General features: G+C 31.0%; 1 protein-coding gene across 1 annotated transcript; it reads right to left on the reverse strand.

The window, feature by feature from the left end:
* Positions 1-9,698: 9,698 nt before the first annotated feature.
* On the reverse strand, positions 9,699-19,410 carry LOC121119676 (uncharacterized). Its single transcript, XM_040714414.2, has 4 exons — positions 19,380-19,410; positions 19,091-19,182; positions 10,954-11,440; positions 9,699-10,453 (listed from the first exon to the last, which is right to left on the reverse strand). Exons 2-4 carry the CDS (start codon positions 19,169-19,171, stop codon positions 10,173-10,175), a joined length of 849 nt encoding a protein of 282 aa, XP_040570348.1. The 5' UTR covers positions 19,172-19,182; positions 19,380-19,410; the 3' UTR covers positions 9,699-10,172.
* Positions 19,411-23,311: the final 3,901 nt, after the last annotated feature.

The following is a 23,311-nucleotide window of genomic DNA, read 5'->3' on the forward strand; positions in this document are numbered from 1 at the left end:
CGAGTGAAAAACTCTCCAACTCTTCAAGATAACTCTCTGTCTTTTATGAGGGAATACAAATATTCAATCAGACGTGGTAGGTATATATCAGTGATGGTAGCTTGTATATGTATGTAGTAGAAAAATAAGTTCACTCCTCAGAAATTAAATAATAATGAACAGCATCTTAGGATAAGAAAATTCTCTCTTCACTACCAAAATAAGTAACGGGGTAATAAAGTATTTAAAAAGGTATTATACTATATTGATATTGGAAAAATTATCCCCAATAAAAACATCTTATAGAAATATTGTCAAATTTCTGACTTGCCTCTTCCCCTCTCAAATAAAATTTATTTGAAGGCTCCTATAAGTGCCTGGGGATTTCCCTCAACTACATTTTTGTTTTATATTTTAAATAGGGGTATACCAATGGATTGAAATCGTCAAGAATCGGTCTTTTTTTAAGTTTATGAATCCGCTCAATACTTGCAATTCTACCGATACTTTAAAAAATCGAATTTTTGAAAATTTATTATTCGAAATGGTCACAATAATTGGAGGTGAGGATCATATTATAGATCAACCAAAGTTTGAGACAAGGGGCTATAGGAGCTGTAGATAAGATTATTTTTTCTTCCCTTTTTATTTTAACAAATCGAAAGTGACCTATAATGATAGACGTGTACAACAAAATTCAAGTCATGACATGTACTTGTTGGTCTATTACGTTAATTAGTTTTATTGCAAGTCGTAAAACACGAAAATGACCTTTAAAACCTTCAACGGATCCAGGTTTGATCTTTAAATTCTTTTAAGAAATTCAGGTTTTTAAGACATTTTCACGATTCAAAGTCATATTCTGTCGTGCAAGAACCATTTGGATGGAAATTAAAGGTAATAACGATTGAACTACAGCATTCAAAGATGTATAATAATATTCGAATATACCTAGATGAAATCTTTTGAATATACAAAACCTAATAAATCCCACTCTCAATGTGTATTCATTTGGTTCTCTAAGACTGACTCCATAAAGTTGTGAGAGTTATATCAAAAACTAACCCAATAAAATATAGATGACCCCTATCACCCTTAGTTTCTAACATCAGAGCTGATCAACATTTGTCTTGAGATTCACGCAATTTACCCCTCTAAAAATCAGGGTTTTTTAATTTTTTTAAATGTGGGAAACTGCTATAATATTTCCAATTCTCACACAAGCTCAAAATTTGAGATCCCTCCGTCATAATTTAGATTTATCTCATTTGAGCAAGAAACAATCGTCAATTTTCCTCAGAACAGAAGCTCTGCTACCCTCAAATATTTGTAGAGGAGCGAATAGTATATAAAATCCCAAATTCTTTAATACAATTCAATTTCAGTCAAACTTATACAGATAAGTATTCATGATTCAATATACCTTGGGTTAATAATTTTGACATATGAAACAAAATTTTCACAAAAACAACAACGTAGCTCAATGAACGACGCACGCGTTGGGATAAATTATTCTCTTGAACTCAATGAGCGTAGGTTTGCGCCTCGATCGTTCCTAGAGAAGGAAATACGTATATAGACTTTAAAGAAGATTCCTAAGTCAGATAGAGTAAATGTAATACTATAATGTTTACTTAGACTTAATCAATTAAAGGAGCACTACAAAAAATATATATAAAAATGATCAAAATATTTATTATTTTCTTGCCTAGCCCTAATCAATAAAAAGTTAGAGACTAATCATTTTGTTTTTTGCCTATGTAATTCCTTTGTACATAATAAGGAATGGGATAAAATTTTGGTATCGGTACATCTATAACTTTAAGTGAAAAAAAAAATTAAAATCCCGATACTAATATTGGTACAAGTACAAAAAAATATGAATATCGTAACACCACAACATTAAAGGCCTTCAATCTGGGCATGAAATAATAAATAATCAAAACATTATTCATCTCTTCAGATTTTTTTTCTTTAAAGTGGAGTTTCGTTTATTTTACATTCTTTTTTTAAGGATTAGTTGACTCTACTTATAATTTAAGACCATATTTATATTGTCCTTATATTTTGCAAGAGATGAGCTTCTTTTTAGGGATTTAAATCAAAACTGTGTCAGAATATTAATAAAAAATGAAATGAAAAAATAAATGAGGTGAAATGAATCTCAATTTTATTGATCTCATTTTCCCCTCTGGTATATTTTATATTAAATCAAAAAATTCAATACTATTAAGTTATTTTTTTCTCTTTAAAATTGATTGTTTTGCATTCCTAGTGTATTTTAAAATTTGAATTAAATATAAACGCTGCTCTGTAAAAATGAATTTTGTTCGTTTTTATTTTTGAACGCCCTGAAGGCTAAAATACTCATCAGTCATTCCAACATTTTTGTTTTTCCCAAACTCTCATTATTAATCTTGAGGAGAGACCACGTCATATGAATTGATATAAGTATTGAGTTGTTACGTGTGAGCTTGCTCATTAAAAAGAAAAGCAAACCTGATGATTTTTTGGGAAGTTAATTTTTATATTATTATTAAAATTTTTATTTTTTGGGCGACGTCCCATTTCTGCGGGTAATGACCGCTAATTTTTTATATAAATTAAAATAGCTTTAATTAATTATTATTATTATTGACACCTCCCAAAAGTTATCATTGTATTTTAATGTAATTTTTTGTATAAATATATCTATTTTTTGAATATTAAGGGTGGGGATTTTAAATCCGGGAACAAATTTAGACCTCTGTATCTTGGCAAAACCTGAAATATATGTTTTTTAAAACTGCGCTCATCAGATTCAACTGACTAAATTGATTAAGAAAAAATAAAAAACCTTGAGATGTTATCTGAATACAAACAGAAGACATCTAAGGTGTACTTCCGTGCCAGAAACACTCCCAAGGAGATAATTGAGTTTATGAAGCTACCCAAATCAACTTTTTATGACACTGCCAAGACTTTCAAGGAGTATGATTGGTAGTGAACAACTGCAAAGAAGACTCATAATTGTTTTTGGCTAATAAATTAATGGAATAGTTGATTAAAATGAACGGACATTAGGCCTCCTAGCTAGCCATATCTAACCCCTTAGACTAGTATTTGTAGGGTGTCTTGGAAATACGTGGAGTGTAATAAAAATGTTCATAGAACTGTTGACTCTTTGCAGCCTTCCATTCTTGAGACAGTGACCAACATGGACAAGGAGTTCCTCTTCAAGGTTTGTGCCGGGTTCAGGGCCAGTTTGGAGTCTGTGGTAGAAAGTTGGAGGTCGTTGGTTTAAGTGATTGATTTTACTACTATTGACCACGGCATTTAAGAGCAAAAGCTTGTGAATTGATGAACTAATTTTGGGAAATAAATTGTAATATACATTATCCTGAAATTTTCCAGATTTAAAATCCCAAGCCTATATTGTAAATATAATAATTCCATGAGAAACTTTCTCGAAGATTTGACTCAAAAGGAATTTGAGCAATGAAATCTCGAATCCTTAACTTAATCGAAATATTAGTTTTGAGGCTTTAAAGATAATAAATATTCCATTAACGATATACCCTTAAACAATGCAAGGTTAGGCAATTATAATGCATCAATAAAAAGCTATCAGTTAGCTTAACTAAGCTTCTGTGTATTACTTTTTATTTTCGGAAAATTCATGGAACTTTCAATAATGGTGTGAGTTATAAGCCTCAACATCATTTACACGGTAAAAAAAGAATGTTTCATATAAAAATACCTATTTATATATGAAAATATGATATATCTACAAAAAATACCACATAAATAAAGTTAGGATTTTTATAAATCACACCATTATTCCTTATTCCATAAATTTACCAAATTTACAATTCTTTGTAAGAAACAATAAGGGCTCTTCTACTTTTATATGGGTAAAATAAAAAATACAATACCTTAGAACAAGAAAAAATTAAGGTCAAAAACTGCGGTTTACTTTTTTTTCGATGTAAATCAAAAAAATATATATAGGATAAGTTTTATTAAGCTAACTGAATGTTATCGGAGGACGTATTATACTTACCCATGATTGCTTAGATTTAACACTAATCAAATATTCCTTAAAATGCTAATTTCTACATCTTTAATGCTTCGGAGCTCAGTGTTGGATTGAGCTAGAGATCTATAAATCTATATCAACTGTAATGTAGTTGCAAGTAGAGGGAGAGGGGAAATTATATAATCGTGACTCCATCAGGGGAGCCATCATACAAGCTTTCTACTGTTAAATTTAAAAAAAAACAGCTTAGCATCATTGCCCATATAGTCTATAGTACATAATTTATGAATTTATCATTTTGGCAGTAATGTGGATTATATTATACTCATTGAGTTTGATAATAAATAAAATAAACAATAGGTTGCAAGAGTTAAAAAGATATTTGAATTGGTAAAAGGTAAGACTGTTGAGCTTGATGCTAAAGTATTTCGAAACCATGGTTTAAAGAGAGAACTTATTCTGACCTTCACCAAAATTTCGAATGAAACCCATCCTAAATATCTGAATAAACGAGTAAGATAAACATATGCATTAAACACCATTGAAGAAGTGGAAACAGTGGTTGATATTACCTACATCGATATTGAAACAAAGAATTTTAGTATCAACAACACCAGAGGTGGGGAAAAAAGCCTTGCATTGCATATTGAATCACAAGTTTTTTCTCACAAGTACAAGTCTTTGAATATTCTTATACATACAACACTTGTAATAGCTTTCATTTACGATTTCATCTCCGTTATTTTTAGTTGGAGGATTTCATTACACAACTAAACGACATCTGAAACAAAAGTAAAGCGTTTTTGTTTTTATCCTATGTTTCTAAGTGTAAAAATGCATGATCACTGCATTATAGGCAACACGTGTACGATATCCTCCAATCCGGTGTAAGTGCCGAGATGACTGCTGATACCTTTGGCATCTCCATTCAGACTGTCTACAACATCAGGAGCTTCACTAAGGAGTTTATCCTTTCATATAGAAAAAAAGAACCACAACTTTTATTTCCACCTACACTTTCTTTAGCACGATGCCAAAAAAACTCATAATTCCTCAGCATTTTGACTGATGAGGTAAATTTATTAGAAAAAAAAACTGCTCTTTGAGAAAGAGTATTTGAATGGCATTAATTTTTTTGTTTATTCAGGAAATTCAAGTGTATGTGCTACCTATAAACCAAATCAAAACTCTCAAGTGTGACAAATTACTCCAAGCTCATTCATTGATAGATTTTGGAGAAAATAAAGTGAAAACCTTCGGAAAAATAAATCAGACAATTGATATATTTGATAATAATCCAACAGTTTGGTCATTTTATGTAGTGGGCACACAAAAAGTAATTCTTGGAGCTGATTTTTTGGAGCATTTCGGATATTCCATAAACGTAAAGAAGAAAACTCTAATAGTCGCACCTTCATGTTTCGGGAAACGACAGAACCCATGTTTCATATTTTCAAATGAAATTCTCAAGTTTTTTCATCGAAAAAAACGAATTTAAGCCATTGGGTGACGCAAAACTTAAAGTCTTACACTCTATTGTTACCCCAAGAATGACATCCCATGCAAGGACGAAACGAATTAATGGCAAAAAGTTGTTATTTATAAAGGATGAAGTAATGAAACTTCAATGTCTCTGAATAAATGTGCCCTCAAACTCAACATTTTCATCACCCATTCACATAGTTCAAAAATCCAATGGAGGGTTTGGACAATGTGGAGATTATCGTGTTCTAAACAGCATGTCAGAGCCGGATCGTTATCCTCATCCTAACTTGAGGGATTTTTCGTCCTATTTGTCTGGTGGGAAAAATTTTCTATAAGCTATATCTTTCTACAGTATATCACCAAATCCCCATGGAGAACGGTTCTAATTATAAAACTGCAATGCTTACACTATTGTCCTGCACGAATACGTACGAATGCCCTTTGGTCTAAAAAAAACTCCGCCCAAACATTTCTACGATGAATTGGCATTGTCTTAGACAACATTACAAGAGTATTTGGATGATATCCTTGTAGCTTTAGAAGGTATTGAAACACATTACTAACGCTTGGATATCATATTACAAGAGAATGGACTGGTCCTCTCCACGGTGAATTGTGAGATTTGTATGAAGGAAATTAAATTTTTTGGCCACATTATCTCAGAAAAAGGCCTTTGACCTCAGCCGGATCATATTAAGACTCTTAAAAATACTCTTGTCTCTACATTTGTCAAGTCTTTAGAAAAGTTCTTAGAATTAGTACAATATAACTCTAGATTCACTAGAAACCTTGCCGTATTGGAGCAGTTCAAACCAAGAAAAGGCTGGGAACCCCTATCAATTTTGGTCAAAAGCCTTTTCACAGACTCAATGTAAATACTCTACATTTGATAGAGAGCTCACTGCAGTTCCAGAAGAAATTAAAAATTTTCAGTGGGCGGTTGAAGGATACCCTTTCACGGTTTATACTTACAATAAACCGCTAACAACGCTATTTGTCAATTCCATCATGGACTCCAAGACAAGCCAAGCATTTTCATTTATCTCTAAATTTACCTCTGACATACCACACATTGAAGGTAAATGTAACGTCTCCGCATACTTCCTATCAAAAGAAGTATTAGGCGTTTACGAAGAAGATAATCTCTGCAAGAGAATAGTAGAACATCAATTAGACATAATTCCCTTTCATATTTTAAAAATCAGCCAAGTCAAGTAAAATCTTTTGGAAAATATGAAATTTTAGGCTTTGTCTGTAATTATAGATGTAAAATAGCCTTAGGGAATGATTTTACCCTCAAATAAAGAAATTTTTAGTCAAGCACATGATCCACACCACCACGGAATTAAAGAAACACTCATAAGAGTTTCGAATGGCTGTACTTAAAAAATATATTAGACAATTTACCAAAGAGTGCATCGCTTGTCAATCCGTCAAACATACACAATCATCCTCAAGACCAGATGCTGAAATTTTCCTTCCAGATGGCCGCTTTATCAATGTGCATGTCGACATTATCGACCCATTTTAGCGCATAGATGACTATTTACATATCCTTACAGTCATGGACTGATAAATCAGATGGTCAAAGGCATACCCCATAAAAGGTACAACGGCGAATGAGATCTCAAAGGTTTTCATCGTGGGTTGGATCACTCGATACGGTGTTCCCTTCACAGTACGTCGGATGGAGACACCCAGTTTACTGGGAATATCTGGAAAAAATCTTTAGAGACATTAGACACCAAATATGAATTACAACTTCCTATCATCCCCAAATCAAACAGTCTGATCGAAAGGTTCCACATATCCATTAAGACTAGCCTCCGCACCAGATTGCTCAACGATTCGGAGATCTGGGTCCAAGCTATTCTTCTAGTCATGCTGAGTCTACGGATTGCCACATTTGAAGAGACACATTTCTTCCCAGCAATATCCGTCTTTGGTCAAGCCATTCGACTCCCTGGAGTAATTTTCGAAGAGTCCTTCTTCAGAGCATGGATGCCATCTGCCATCGTAAGCCTCGTACAATAAAGAGAAGAAAATTCGATCCGATGAATTATCTGAAGCAGAACATATCTTTGTGAAAGACAAGCTAATAAGAGCGCCTTTATCACCTACTTATTATGAGCACTATAGGGCGATGAAACGCTCTATATATATGAAAAAATCTTAACTTTCTACCAATGCTCACAATTTGGAAACGCGCATAGCTCTCATCAACAATTCATTTATAAAATTGGTCTAAACTGAATATTATATCAGAACGATCAAATACGGATTTTCTTTTTGTGAGGATGATATTTGGCAAATTTTTCTATGTAACTGATCCAGAACGAACTTCATTTAAGGATTGAATAATAGAATGAAAATATTAGTCGATAGCTAATAAAATGCATTACAAAATAAATAGTTTCAAATCCCCCTTCTCCAATGGTGGACCCTGATATACCTCATACAGTTTTATGGATGGAAGCCATGAATAAGATTTGTCTTATGGTGGGAGAGGGGGTTGACTAGTTCTTTTTTCATGTTAATTTAAAAATTATTTTTCAAGAGAAATTTATAATTACACTTTTTTGATACTAACAAATATAACAACACTTGGAATTTTTATGATAAGCGTGTTTTAACATAATGTTTTACAAATTTAAAGTGTATATTAAAATTTGAAAGCATTAATTTCACCTTTGGCAATGAATATGTAAATGTCTTTTGACACTACAATCTTAATTTTTGACAATCGTATTAAAAGTTCAATGTGAAGTATCTATTTTTTACGCTGAAAAACAAAAAATAAAGCAAGTGCCCCAAATACCCCCTTAAAACTGGCACTGCCCTCTCGGAGAGGACATTGTTCTTATTTTTTGAAATTCACATTTACTATGTAGCATGTGAAATTTTTTATTTATTTATATCAGTAACTGTAATTTTTAGCGTATTTCTTGTCTAGCACATACTCAATAGCTATAGTGACTCAGAGATTATCAGTTTAAGGCATTGATAAAGGTTTGAAGGGGATGAAGATATATTTGTCTCATAGCCTTAGTGTAAATACTCAAGTTGTTGAAGATTTGCGGCCAGATGTGAAGTCCTCAGATGGTGATAAAAACTTCTATCGCTAGTCATCTAGTGCTAAGTTGGGGAATTATAAAAATGTGCTTAACGCATCAGTGAAAGAGCTGGTTATTAATTGAGGAAGATATATGGTTTGGTACATTGTTCGATAAACGTTACATCCCCGTCCTAAAGAGACGACCGTCGAAATTAGGAGGACTTGTCTTACTAGCTAATGTTTTACCTAAAATCAAACTCAAAATTTTTAAAGATATAATTGTTAAGCCTCGCTGGGAATGGATAAATTTTCTATTCGCTTCTAATGCTTTTAGATATTTAATACTTGGCACTGACCTTTCAAAATAACCAGATTCTCTATCTATCAAAGGAATAAGCAGTCACTCAGAGAATCATCTTGGAAAATACTTATTGTTTTAATTCAAATAACATCATCGACTTTATTCGCCAAAACCTGAACAAAAAAACTTTTTAAGAATCTTATAGGTCCAAGTGAGCTGGAAAAAATCGCTACGGACGATAACGTACTTACTCTCCATGACCTTAAACACAACTCTATTTCTGATATAGGTAAATTATTTTTCTCTTTACAAAAAATGGATTTAAATCATCTTCCACTAACTCCTTGGTGTTTAAAATTGGTCAAAAGAATTTCTCTTTTCATGTAAACTAAGGAAATACTCGTTTATTTTATATATCTTCTCAACCTTGATAAATCCTGGGAAAAGAAAATTGTACACTCTTAGAAGATAAATGATGGAATAAAATTTACGGCTCAATTCTTGATAACTGTAAATAACTTTTTTTTTTTAATTTTTGACTGTCCAATTCTTTTAATAAGTAAGCGGTTTATTGTGCTTAATTACATAGGTATCGAGAACTATAAAGAAGAGGCAATCAAAGGATATTTGGTGTTCCCTCTCGAAGGACTGAATTTTCTTAAGAACAAAAGGCAATAAACGCGTCTCTTAGTAATTATAAGTCATTTATAGGACAGAACATTGCTGTATACCGGGTTAGTCTTAATTAATTAAGCTCTATACTTATAGCCGCTCCTGCAAGGTACACTACATTTTCTTTGAAGATACGGAACTAAAATACACTTGGGTATGTTATAATATAATAATAAGACTGCTGTAGATAATTTATAAACTATTATAATCAAATATGTATTCATTAATGTACAGCTAAATTATTACATAAATCTATATATCATTTTTTGTTTCTCATTCCATTGAGAGAATAGTTTGGAATTAGGGAACACGCAGCCACTTACTGGATTACACATGTATATATTATACTTATAGGGTATAATAAAGTTGAAATACTTTTCCACACAATAAACCCCAAGTAGCTACAAATGACTTGCGTCATGCATGTTTATGGAGGCTTCAAAAACCTTTCAGGACCCTCTTAATTCAATTAAAGTATATTTCAATAAATGTTATGGAATGAGATTAGCAATGACCTATCACAAAATATAGGGATTCAAACAATGAATAAGTAGGTATAAATTTTATTATTATTAATTAATAAATCATTGGAAGAGCCTCAAAGTTAAAAATTAAAGAGAATGAAAATAAATGAAGTCACTCAAGTATCCTTCTTTTGGGCCTTAATGCTCCTCTTCACTCTTTTTACCTCTTAGAGCCCAAAAAGAGTCCATGTTATCATCGTTGAAGTCTGGATCCGGTCGACGTCCTCGTCCTGCAAAGAATGTATCTAAATCGACGTTTCCCCTCTTTCCACGTCCCGCAAAAAATATATCTCCAGACACTTCTTCACCTCTTTTGTTGTAAAGCTTAGCTATTTCTTCTTCTAGTGCAACGCGCTTACCCATTTGTTGCCCATCTCCATTTTTGATGACGGTGGGGAAGAAAAATCCATTTGGCTTGGCTGTTAAGAAAATAATTTAATGAATAAATTGAATGAAATATGGATAATATTATTTGTTATTTGTAAGGGCCTTCCTAACTTTCATCATTTGGGGCAGGGAGGGGGGGGCTTAGCCCAAAAATGATTAACACCGTTATATTATTATTTAAGTTTATAAGTAGGTTTATTTTATATATCTATACTTGCAGAGGGTTGCCGTGTTGAAGGGCTGAGTAAATGAGAATATAGACAAAGAATGAAGCTAGAAGGACAGAGACAAATACAGAATTGTAGAAAGATACAGAGGAAGACAGAGATATATAGAAAGAGAGAAGGAAAATTAGGGTTTATTTCGGTCAAAACAGGCTCTTAATGACCTCGAAACCATAAAAAAAGTTTACAAGAGCATGCATAATAAATATATATAGGATATGATAAAAATTGGGGGGGGGGGGCTTTAGAAAATGTTCGGGAGCTCACCCCTAAACCTAAAAAGGGGATAGCAACCCCATTATTATTACCTAGATTCCATGGCAATAAATCCTCTCTTTTCCCTTGCTTTGTTGGCCATAGGAATCCGTTTGGATTCGGAAGGTTGTAATTCTTAAATGCTTCATCTCCTCTCTTGGGATTCTGTGCATTTTTTGAGAGAAAGAAAAAGTTGTTGGGTTTGGGTAAGTTGTAATTTTTCTTAATGAGATGATTGTAATAGGCATTCATCATTTCTTGCTCCTCGGGATTGAGACTTCCTCTCTTGTCTATGCTGCTTGGGAACATGAATCCATTTGGTCGGGGCAAATTGAAGTACTTCCTCTTATCAAGTATATTGCCATTGGGATTAATAGAAAGTGTTGTGGGGAATAGGAATCCATTGGGACGAGGGAGATTGTAGTTGACTCTTTTACCTCGATTCGCCCAAAATATAAGATCCTCGGGGCTATGATTATTTTCACCTCCACGACGACCCCGTGTTGCCCAAAAATCCGATGAGGATTGAAGAGACAAAGTCTTAAAAAATATGATAGAGAGATCATTAGTAAAATGAGAATTGAAGGAAGGTTCTGTATTATACATATGTATAGATTAGATTCTATTATATTTTTTTAAATAATTATTTCTTTGTGAGCCAGAAATTTTGATAGACATTTAAAAAAAAGACTGTACAAATAAATTTTGCTTAAAAAAATATTTTGCATGCCCTTTTAAATATCAATTTAAATAATTGATGGCAATTTATTGTGTGATTCTATTATGACATAATTATTTCTCAACATATACTTTTACCAAGAAGAGTTTTTAATGTAAATTTCTCAAATCCAACGAATATGATGAATGGTGATCACTTAAAGTAGTGGTTTACAACCTTTTTGTAACTACGGACTTACTGGAGGGGTTCTGAAAAGTTGACGACCTTACAAGTTACAAGGAGACTATGTTGAAAAAATGAATAAAAATTCAGGAAAATTGCTTGTAGCTTAATTGGGTCGTAAACTTTTTGGTTTATTCAGTGTATAGACAATGAGGAACGTCACTTATCTATGTGATTTTGAAAACTTCAATTGTAAATGTGGATTATGAAAGCCAAATAATTTTTTTCTGATTTATAGAACGTTTTTTATTACCTTTTGGAAAAATTAAGCTATGACGCCACAATCTGTATTATAATAATTGGCGTAGTAAAGAGAAATCCATTATTTTTGCTATGAATGGATTTAGTAATGTGTATCTCACGTTCTATATGTGTAATCGGTTTACAACAGATGGCTTTAGAAAGACAAGCTTTTTTACTTAAAAAAATTGTTAGACAGTTTTGTGATTGTGTAACTCAGTATTTAGCATGTGTCAAAGAAGGACTCCAACAAAGACAAAATACTCCATACTTTACAGTTTTTCTTCCATAAAGACAAAAACACAACCCAGGTAGCTGAAAATCTGAATAGTGTTTATAATTATAGCAGCATTAAGATGTTTGGTGATTACATTCTCAATTACTTTTGTATGTATTTACTAGTGTTGTGTTTTGGCCTGAAAATCCTAGACCAGTTCTGAGACTGTTATGGTTTTTGGTGGACCTAACTAATTTAATCCTTCAAATAGTCTGGTTTAGACCGGTCTCATAGAATAATTTGGTCTAAACTGGTCACAAGGTTAAATTCGGTCTTGATTTGTGTAAAGGAAGAATTTTGTATAGTTCGGTCCCAAAAAGCATTGGTTTTATTTAAAATTCAGTATAGACCGATTTTACCTATAAATTGTTTATAATGTCATATGCGTTTTATAATTGTGAGCACGGTACAATATCGATACCTATAATTTCTAACTATTTAGAAAAAAACCTTAACAAACACTCAAGAAAAGCCGAGGTATAAATCACGGCATTACTTCGCTAACACAAAAATACCTTATGTATTTTTGTGTCAGCTGTCGATTCCCTCTTCTCCCTTGATACGTCATGGCTATTTCATAATTTATTCTTTTTGATAAATACAAAAAGTTATAAGGTATTCCATTCATATTCTCTGTTTCTAAAAGAATATTGGCTATTTTATTATTTCTATGAAGAAATTTTGACTATTTCTTCAAAGAAATAACATAAGAACTACTCATGACTACATTTTAATAAAATATTACTAAGAAATATTATAATACAGTATCGAAAAAAATACTATGTAAATTTTAATAATATGTAATTTATTTTTAAAATGGTAAAGAAATAATATGACAGTGATAGTCTTGGGGTACTTAAGAGATAAATGGGAGTTGGTATGATTGACTGATTTGGCAAACTACCAGATGATTTTGGGCCGTTTTCCAGTTTCTCTTTGGATGAAAGGTTGCGTGATATAATAAAGATAACGACTTGGGCTATTTCATAATTCATTCTTTTTGATAAATAGACGAAGTCATAAGTTATTTTACACATATGTTTCAAGTCTAGACTGACAAAACTTTAATTTCTTGTTGATCCATTGCCATATATATTGGTCATCTAATTATTTCTATGAAGAAAGTTTGGCTATCGTGTAAAAATAAAAATGTATAGCTACGCTTTTAATAAAATATTAACAAGGAATATTATTATACTGTATCGAATAAAATACTATGTAGTATTTTAATATTGTAAAATATAAATATCTAATTCATTTTCAAATTTTTTGAGAAATAACATGACAAACTACCAAATGATTTCGGGCATTCTCCCGTTTCTTTTCTTATGAAAAGTTGCGTGATACAATAAAGTTAAGGACGTGAAATAAGTTTTATTTAGTTAAATTTTTTAAAAAAAATGTAGGTGGAGATGGAGTCAGTAGAAATTTTCCTACTCCTGGCTCCGACTCCAACAACAAAAAAGCTCAGACTCGGACTCCGACTTTGCAACCCTGGTCTCAATACAAGTATTTAATTATAGGTATATCTTGTAGCTATTATTTCATGCTGGCTCCTTGACTAAAAACATAATAATTATTTACATTTTGTTATTTTTAAATTATGTAATCTATTCTACTTTATTATTATATTCTTATATCATTTTACTAATATTGAAGTGTACTTTTATGAAGAAGCATTAATATCCAGATGACACTACTATTTATTAGGAGTAATTTATATTCTAATGATGAAGAAAATATAAAAACTTGACATATGTGCATCTTACATTTTTGATTCTACGGTATACAGGGTCGTCCGTAGGATTATATCAATATACCTATATATATATATATCATTATTATTTTTTTTTTTTTTTTTTTTTTGGGGGGCTAGATTTTCTTAAATTTTTCCTAGCCCAAAAGAAAAATAATTTCATTGGGAGATACTGCCCCTTCAACCCACAGTCTGCAAACACCCTGTGATATATTTCTCGGTGTGTTACTTATTTATCAGTCAAAATTTAAGGTAGTGTCTTCACAGGTGTAAAAGAAACTTCTGGTGTATCTATAAATATTCATGATTAGTGATGAAAATTGCATGTATTTTGGGCATGTAAAAAAAAAAAAAAAAGAAACCAATTATGAACGTGGTAACCATAAATGAAGGCAATATAGAGGCAAAAAGGTATAAAAAAGTTTATCATTGGGTTCAGCTATTAACTTTGGTATGCACTTATTTTTCAAAAGACATAAATTTAATAGGCCGATTTTTTTTCAAGGGGTTTTAACATGATATCAATGTTATTATAATAAGCTTAGTTAGCAACGATTTCCAGTTCTCACTCTAAAATTTAATAGTAAAACAGATGACGTCATTTGGACCCTACATACAGGAATATAACGATGGAAAATCATTGAAAACCTTTAATCTAGTGTTAATTAACAAGGAATCCATGAAGAAGTTAATTTAAATTACTACAATTTTTACCTTTTATGTAGCACACTTAACCAAATAAATGCACCCAATGGCGTCATCAGAAAGAGAAAGAAAGAACATTACTTAATAAATCTCCTGTGTTTCCTTGTTGTCTAACCTTGTTATTATAACATGGCATAATATCTAAAAGTAGACCCAAAACAACAGCTGTATTACACTTATAAGTAAACATCCTTCTTTGTCACCACATTTTGTTCCTTTCTCTATGATAACATGACAATTTGAAGAAGGTTTGAAGGAGAGCAGCTTAGATGTCAATACCTTTAATTAGATCAGCTACAATCAGCTGTGACCAGGCTTGTGAATGGAACGTTTTTTTTTTTTTTAACGATGAAGGCTAAAAATAAGATTTTAGCGTTCGGTTGTAAGAGGTCATAGTAATTTGGGAAGGGGTGTAGTTGTGTACGGGATAAGTATCCTAGAAACACGAATAGCAAATTTTGGGGCACTTTTAGAAATTGGAGAGGGACCTAAAGCCTCCTCCCCTACAAACGCCCCTGATATTAATATTCATGTAAATGTGAATTAACCACTCTGAAAAGTTTAAAGCTATTATTTATGTGCCTTTTCGCAGTAATAATTTAATTTATCTTGTACTCAATGAAACACATTCTCACGCTCGTTGTTTTTTATTTTTGGCTGTAATTTTTCGCATGGATTTAAAGCACTTCCCTTTGAATGGAAATTTCAGTTAAATTATACATAATATGTTTAGCGTTACTGGTTACAATAAAGGTTAATAGTATTTCTATTAATCTTGACTGCAATGTATTTTTTCAATGTACTCTACATGTCGGGGTTTAGTTAAAAAAAACCTATTTATTTTTATGAAAAATACAGCAATCATATATACAAAGGTTAGGTTTAATCATTATAATTATAAAATGATTGTAAATATTTCAAAGAAATATTAGCATCAATTAAAGCCATTGAATTCAAATTTCAGGGATGAGGAAATACCTGAGATTGTTAACTGTAGTTTAAAAACTCTGTTTTACCTATCTGACTTAATTTAGGCCAATATTGTCATAGAAATGTAATTTATTAATTTCCTAATTCTATAAATGTGGCGATAAATTTTTGCTACTTAAAGTACAATTTGCAGAGGCTCCAAAGGATTCATCAGCAAGATTTGTTCATTGAAATGAACTATAATTTGTTAGAAAATGTATTTTGTTTTCAAATTTTAGAAAAAATATTCTTGTTTCCTTATATGCAATTTTATTAAGCGTTGGTCAGAAATAGATTTTAATAATTAATGATGTCTTAATTTATCTATATGTATTTACAAATGTGAATAAGAGGAGATTGATATGAATCACAACGTACAGAACTATACGACTTTTGTGGAAATAAAATATTGTTATTTTTAGTCTCCTATTAGTTTTTTGAACTTTAGTTTGATTATCATTTTGTTATGATTTTCATAGACATTTCAGACAAAAAAAAAAAGAAGCTTTGCTGCCCAAGAGATACCTGAAAGCGTTCTCTTTTTTCTACGTTCAATATCCTTTGGAGTATCCAAATTTTCATAAGAAATTTTCACGTGGCAGCGAATTTGGCTAATATTTAATATGTATTATTTTTGACAATGGACCAGCTCAGAAATGAAATTTCGGATCCGTAACTCAATCCAACTTCAATTGATAAAAATAATAACATCATTTATGTAGTATTTTCTTAATAATCGATTTACTCTTTTATATGAAAATATTATAATGGACAAAAAATAAATGAAGTTATAATTTTTATCAATCCCACAACTATTCCCAATTACATGAATTTTCCACTCTACAGTTTTTACCATTAAAAAAAAGGTTTCTACCTTTACATATTTAAAAAAAATCCAAAGCCTTGAAAAATTTAAGATCAAAGACTAAGGTTAAGATTTACCATTTTTTATAAAAAAAAATCATAAAATAAGTTTTATTAAGTGAACTGATGGTTTTTAATGACGAATTATACGTTCCTATCAATGATTTGTTTTACGATATATCAATACACAAATATTCCTCAAAATGGTAGTTCCTCAAAAATCAGAGTTGAATTGAGTTACTGATCCATAATTGTATGTCTTAGCTGGTCTATTGCACCTGCTCTGGAATGTTTTTGGAAGTGGGGCTCAAATTATATATGTGTGACGTTATCAGGGAGCTAACCAAATTGGACATAATTTGACCTCAAAGAGATAAAAGCAAAAAACATGTCTCTCAAATATGTTTACTCATTTGCTCAAACAATGACTATGGAAGGGACTTTTATAGAGCGTCAGGAAAATAAAACTTATAAAACTTTATTTACAAAAATCCTACCCCTAATCGTGACACAAGCAAAAAATGAATATTAAAAACTTCAACTATTTTCAACCTATCATAATTCAAGGTGATAAATTATTTTTTCCGAATGAAATATCTGTCGTCTCTTTCCTTAGAGTCTCTGTAGGTACGAGTTACAATATTACGGCTGTTCATATCAAAATATTTTTTATGGATGTATACAAATTGACTAAAATGAATCCATATGAACTTGATGTTAAGTGTCATTTGAAAACCTTTGTAATCTCCATTTGTGAATGACACTCATATTTTATTAAAATAGAAAATGTGTTAATTTATAAAGATCCTCTTTGTAATTTAGATAGATTTGTATGGAAGTGGAAAGTTTTCATTAAATGTTCGGAAAATTTGTAATCAGTAGGTTATGTGATTTTACAATGTTCCGTAAACATTTAAAAGGACAATATTTTAGAGATGATTTCAATTAAAACTTTAGCCCGATAGATCTTATCAAACTGGTTAGGGCTGTGGAAGAGAGAAAGAGGGGTTTTCATTTAAACACTTGGATAGTGGCAGGCTATCAGGGAACAGTGAGGCTAATAACGAAAAGGGACCACCTCTTTAAACATGATGGATTTAATTCTTTAAAAAATACATTGTAGAGCTCATGTATGAATTTCCTCTCACATAACTCTACCATGATACGTTATGACAATTTATCTGAATATTAAAAAATGTCATTTTTCACCAACTTGTAGATATTTTTATATGTTCCTATTTGGAATGCGAGTAATTGGCTGTCTAGGATAAATATAAACGAGACAATAAAGAAGAAGATTCAATTCCGATCGGAAGAAATTTCAATAGTTTACTCCGGATAATATTTACACCCATTCAATGTAGCAACTTTTTTTTTTTTTTGGTATGTTTACTTAGGGTAGTACCCGGGATTGCCTGGAGTTATTAAGGGTCATCAAACAGACAAACTTCCTCTAAAAATATAGGAGATAACTAGCCAAGATATCATCGTCGATGTTACTCACCATTTTTCCAGAGCACACTCAAAAGTAGTTTCTCAATATTTTGATGTTCTCTCCTCAAGAATGAAATAATCATAAGAGCTTGAAAAAAAAAAAATGAATATAACTTTATGACTGATAACTCCAAGTACTACTTATATCTCTAGAGTGTAATCTGGCGGAGCCTTAGCTACACACGCTCAATGTTAAATGCAAAACGCCTGATAAATTTTATTGACGTGACTACTGCTGTGTCTGTTCTTATTTATTAGGTCCAGACCGGTCCTATCGGTCCTTAAGACAGTCAGATCTTGGGGCCGGTCCTTAATTGTATCTCCTTGAATTATTTCTAACAATATCCATGGTTTATTAAGACAAATAAGATATATGTATTAAGAGCAAAAAATATATAATTTTTTTCATTATATTGCAATATAATAGTAAAATATTACATTTTTACTAAATTGGTTCTATTATATAATGGAATAATAAAAAAAGAAAAAAGGAAAAACACCCTCAATAACGACACCAGGGATCGATTTTATCTTCTTTAAGGTATCGACTAGTGTAAATAAATTGGAACGCACTCCTCGATCCTAAAAAAATGACAGACACAACAGAATAAATGACTACATTGTTGTTGTTTTTAGATCAAAAATATGTATATGATTTACATCAGGGAGCACTATATACAGTGCACCCTGTAGAAGCTCTCAGAGCTACATCCAAACGCCTACAAGATTAAATTATTAAAAAAATGCCTTATGTTCATCCAAACATGCATACACATAAACTATCCTCTATTAGTTTAAATATGTTTAAAAAACATTTTTCATTAAGAGTATTTATGTATCTAGCCTTCAACATAGAAAATTCCCAGTTTAACAATCTTTTAAGTCAATAATCCCCATTAATTCCCCAAAATTCCCATGGAAAGTTTTCCATAATTTTGCAGCCATAATTGTGAATCAATTGGATATTCATGCAATATTCGTTACCTTATCATCTACAGCAAAAACTAGGCTTTGATGGAAGAGGAGAAGGATCCAGAACCAAGTCCATTCCGTGGAATATTTCATGTTCTAAAACACTAGGAAAGGGGGTGTTTGTAAATTTGTATTTTATTGTATAAGATTCATTTTAAAATAATTTAATGTGTTGTTGAAAAAAATCATTGTATTAATGAAACAAAAAAATCAACTCCATGACTCTTCTTATTGATTTTAATAAAATTTGAAGAAGAAAAAAAATCTAACTTTTAAAAAATGGTGTCTGGATATATGTTACCTCTCTGTAGTCTTGTCTATAATTGTGATCTGATTTATCCTTCCAGAGCATTTTTATAAAGCAAGTTTTTTTGTATGTGTATGAATGTTTGGGGGGGAGGGGTGGAGATTGGTTTTTTTGAATGCCTTTTTTTACCACACCAGATAATTTCTTTTTCTTACGTGCTTCTCTTCTCTTTAATATTGATAGAGTATTACTCTTGTTTTATTTATTTATTTTTTAATTTACTTTAAGGAGGATTTCTGTTTTTTTTTTTTTTTTGGATTAGGTTAACCTTTTTCATATATAGCTATATCTATTTATAGTTTATACATAACCTAAATGTATTATTAAAAGAATAAAGCATATAAGTTAGTATACCTACATTCATGTCTTTAATTAAAATTATATTTATGGATATTTTTGATAAATAACTTCAAGATATAGCATGGCTCATTCCTTGACTATGAACTAAAAAATAATCACGCAAATCTTCCAATAAATTTCAATTATTGGGTTATTTTCATGATATGTATACATGCTAAGACTACCATTAGTTATTCATGGAGCTCCCTTTACTTTTTTGGGTTTCCAAAAGCAATTGTGGCAGGGCGGAATGTATATTTTGGGGAAGTCAAAGGTATATATCAAAGCGTGGAGTTGGTCTTTATGTTTTTGGCCCAGTCCAGTCATAAGACTGGTCCTATTGATCCTGAGGGCTGTCGGCCCTTTGAATTTTTCCAAGAAAATTGATGGTTTATGGAGCCAAATAAGATATTTATTGCATATATCTTGCTAAAAACATTCATGGTTTTATTATAATATAGGTTCTTCTGTTTAAAATGCAACACTTTTTGAAAATTACAAAACTTTTTATATTTTTAAAAATACCATAAAATTTGGAACATTTTATTAACAAATATTATGAAGGGACGCCTAATTTATATTCTCAATCAGTAAAGCCGTATTTTGCCTTAATCATCAATTCCAGCCTGGTGTGGAACATTGCACAGCAGTTTTTACAGAAACTCGGCTATAGTTTGGCCCAAGCAGTGATTATGGGGGCCTTCAATTGTTCCTTTGTATTATATGAGACTATTAAAAGCTTCCCTTTGAGATGCCCAAAAGTACCAAAGTCTACGGGGAACTGTTGAGGCTGTGAGGAGGCAAAGAGTTTTGTTTTGTAAGCATGTTGAGGATGATTTTGTATCGGGCCACACACTTTATTCGATCCAAAGGCTTCAATCCCTGACTAAGAGTTTTCTTGATATGCCATCTGTTTGTGTTGTTCCTGGTTAACCAATAAGATGTGGGTACAAATTTGTTTGGGACAGGAGTCTTTGTATGAAATGGTGGATTAATTACCTGAGAAAATCTCATCGAACCCATTTTTTCTTTTAAAAATTTTGTTCATGACTCATCAGATGTGTTAAATAATTAAAATTTAGCCTTAAATATTAAAATACTTATTTTTCAAACTATTTTTACTACACAGAGATCAAAGATATAAATCATTTTAACTACATTTCCTCATGTCTTGGGTCTGATACCAAACATTTTCACTAAAAAAATCACGGTTTAACACCAAAAAAATGAGCTTTTCTTGATCCTCATGAAGCTCTTTCAAAACAAAAATAATTTTGAGCTTTCGATTTTGTTACAAATTCATCAAAAATCTATGAGAAAGTTTATAAAACGTGGTTCAATTTCTTATATTATCAATTTTAAGAAATTGATCTATTTATATCCAAGGATATTAGCGACCTTTACATGCCTAAGGACTTTAAATTAAAGTTTCCTGCAACTGAGATCAAAATAAGTAAACCATTTAATGTAAAAGATCAAGGGTGGACATGAAGCTCCTATATAAACTGAAATATACTTAAAATAATGGTTGAAATAAGTCAAATAGTTGCTTTTTCTTAGCTCTCACATGCGTATGGAGGCGACAAATATTTAAAAGATCTGAATTGCTCAAGGATACTCAACTTTCAAATGGAGATTATATAATTGGTGATGGAGGCACCAAGGTAAATGTGAGGCATCGAACAACTTCCAGTATTTACTGTTATAAATGACAGGAAAATCGCTTCTAGGATAATTCATGTTATGCGAGTTGTAGGACTCTCTAAGACATATAAAATTATCCAGGGACAGTTGATTCCAATTAAACGACAAAAGGAGGACGATTTTTAAAGGTTTTCTTTCTTTGTTTGAATAATATCGTGAATAAAAATTCCAAGACAACCTACAAGAAATTCAGAGTTTACGATTGGGGCTGAAATACGTACTGTACTGTTCTAAGAGAAGAATTCAGAGTCTAAGAACACTTACTGCTTAAAAATAGACAATAATATAGCTTTTTTTTCCTTAGCTATATGAAGCTGTCCTTCTATTTGGTAAAAGTAGTTGTAAAATTTATATAGCTTCATTTTTCATCATCATCCGTGATACATAAATTGAAATGAAAGTGGCATGAATTACTACAACCCTATATTGTTCTTATTTCCACCACTTTTTTGCTTATGTACATGTATGTAGAGTAGAATGCCAAAATGCAAATGTTAGTATTAAGTATTTAAGAAAATAAAAAATAATAATAGATACAAAAATGAAACTAATTTGGAATTATAAAGTATATAAATATTCAAAAATACGAAATTAAAATATTACAGATTAATATGTATTCAACAAAATATTCATTATAAAATTTAATGAGAGAGAGAAGAATTTTTTTTTTTGGAAAGAAGTCATTGTTAAAAAAATCTTCCTCAATAAATAGATGTTTAAATGTGTCGACTATGAAAAAACATTTTTTTGGTTTACACAAGTTTGTCCTTGAATCTGGTAAAAGTAGTTATGTCTCTTTTTTTAAGATTTATTTATCTATTTTGAAATTTTAGAATGAAAAATTGGGAGCTGCACAATTTTTTGTATTTCTTCCTGAAGTGCTTAGTGTTCATAAACGAGGCTCCAAATTAAATATTCAGAGAAAAAAATATGGCTTTGGACGGGAATCATCTTTGAATAGACTTTAGTTGTCTTCATCAAATCTTCAAAACATTCAAAAAAAAAAAAAATACCATACGATACCCCCTGGTATTTATTTCTAATTATTATAGGTAATATATATATTTTTTAAATTATCTATATTAAGTAATTGAGACGAGATGTTCTTATGACTGAGTCTGTTGTTCGATTGAAATATATTTAGTATAATATTTTTTTGTTATCACAGAGTCTGCTTTTAGGTGGACCAGAGTTCTAGGGAGCACTGACCACAAGTCATTCTTTTTCCTTACTTCCAATACTGTATTTTTCTTCTAAAAAATAACATTTTTGCAAAAAACTCACATAAAAACAATATAGCTTGATATTAAAAATGGTGGCCCTAGCCAAATCCCAAGTTATATTATCCCAATTTTAATTTAGACCGACTACCTACTGATACACTGTAAGTGTACAAAAAATAAAAGCGTGATTTCAATGGAATCATGGAAATGTTGTAATATAGTAAATTCCTTAATATTTTTTTTTTTAAATCGTTGAGCAGCAGCTAATGTGCAACACAATCCTTACTTCATCTTTCAACCTATTTTATAAAAAGAGAATGCAAAAAAATAAAAAGGACTCCTACAATTTAAGATTAAAAAAATACATATCTCGAATGGATTTTTAGATTTTGAGTAAATTTCCAATGCCTGATTTAAGAACCAAATTCAATATTATAATTAATATTTAATGAATAAGCAATAAAATAGGTTGCCTGAAAAATGTCCCAAAATTAAGTATAAATAAGTTTTTTATAGATACTAATTTAACAAATTGGATATTAATCATACTTACATTGTAGTTCATTTCCTTGACTCTAAAATATTACTTAATCAAATCAATAAGTAAAATAATAAAGTTAATTATGTTTAATTTCCAAGCATTTTTTATGCAGCCTAACA

Source organism: Lepeophtheirus salmonis, chromosome 1, assembly GCF_016086655.4.
Source record: "Lepeophtheirus salmonis chromosome 1, UVic_Lsal_1.4, whole genome shotgun sequence".
Taxonomy (NCBI): domain Eukaryota; kingdom Metazoa; phylum Arthropoda; class Copepoda; order Siphonostomatoida; family Caligidae; genus Lepeophtheirus; species Lepeophtheirus salmonis.

Coding starts and splice junctions, on each gene's coding strand:
- LOC121119676 (XM_040714414.2), bottom strand. CDS start 19,171: ATGAAATATTCCACGGAATGGACTTGGTTCTGGATCCTTCTCCTCTTC. Junction 11,441..19,090: donor TTTTTGCTGTAGATGATAAG/GTAACGAATATT, acceptor ATATTTTTTAAG/ACTTTGTCTCTTCAATCCTC. Junction 10,454..10,953: donor TTTATTGCCATGGAATCTAG/GTAATAATAATG, acceptor TTTTCTTAACAG/CCAAGCCAAATGGATTTTTC.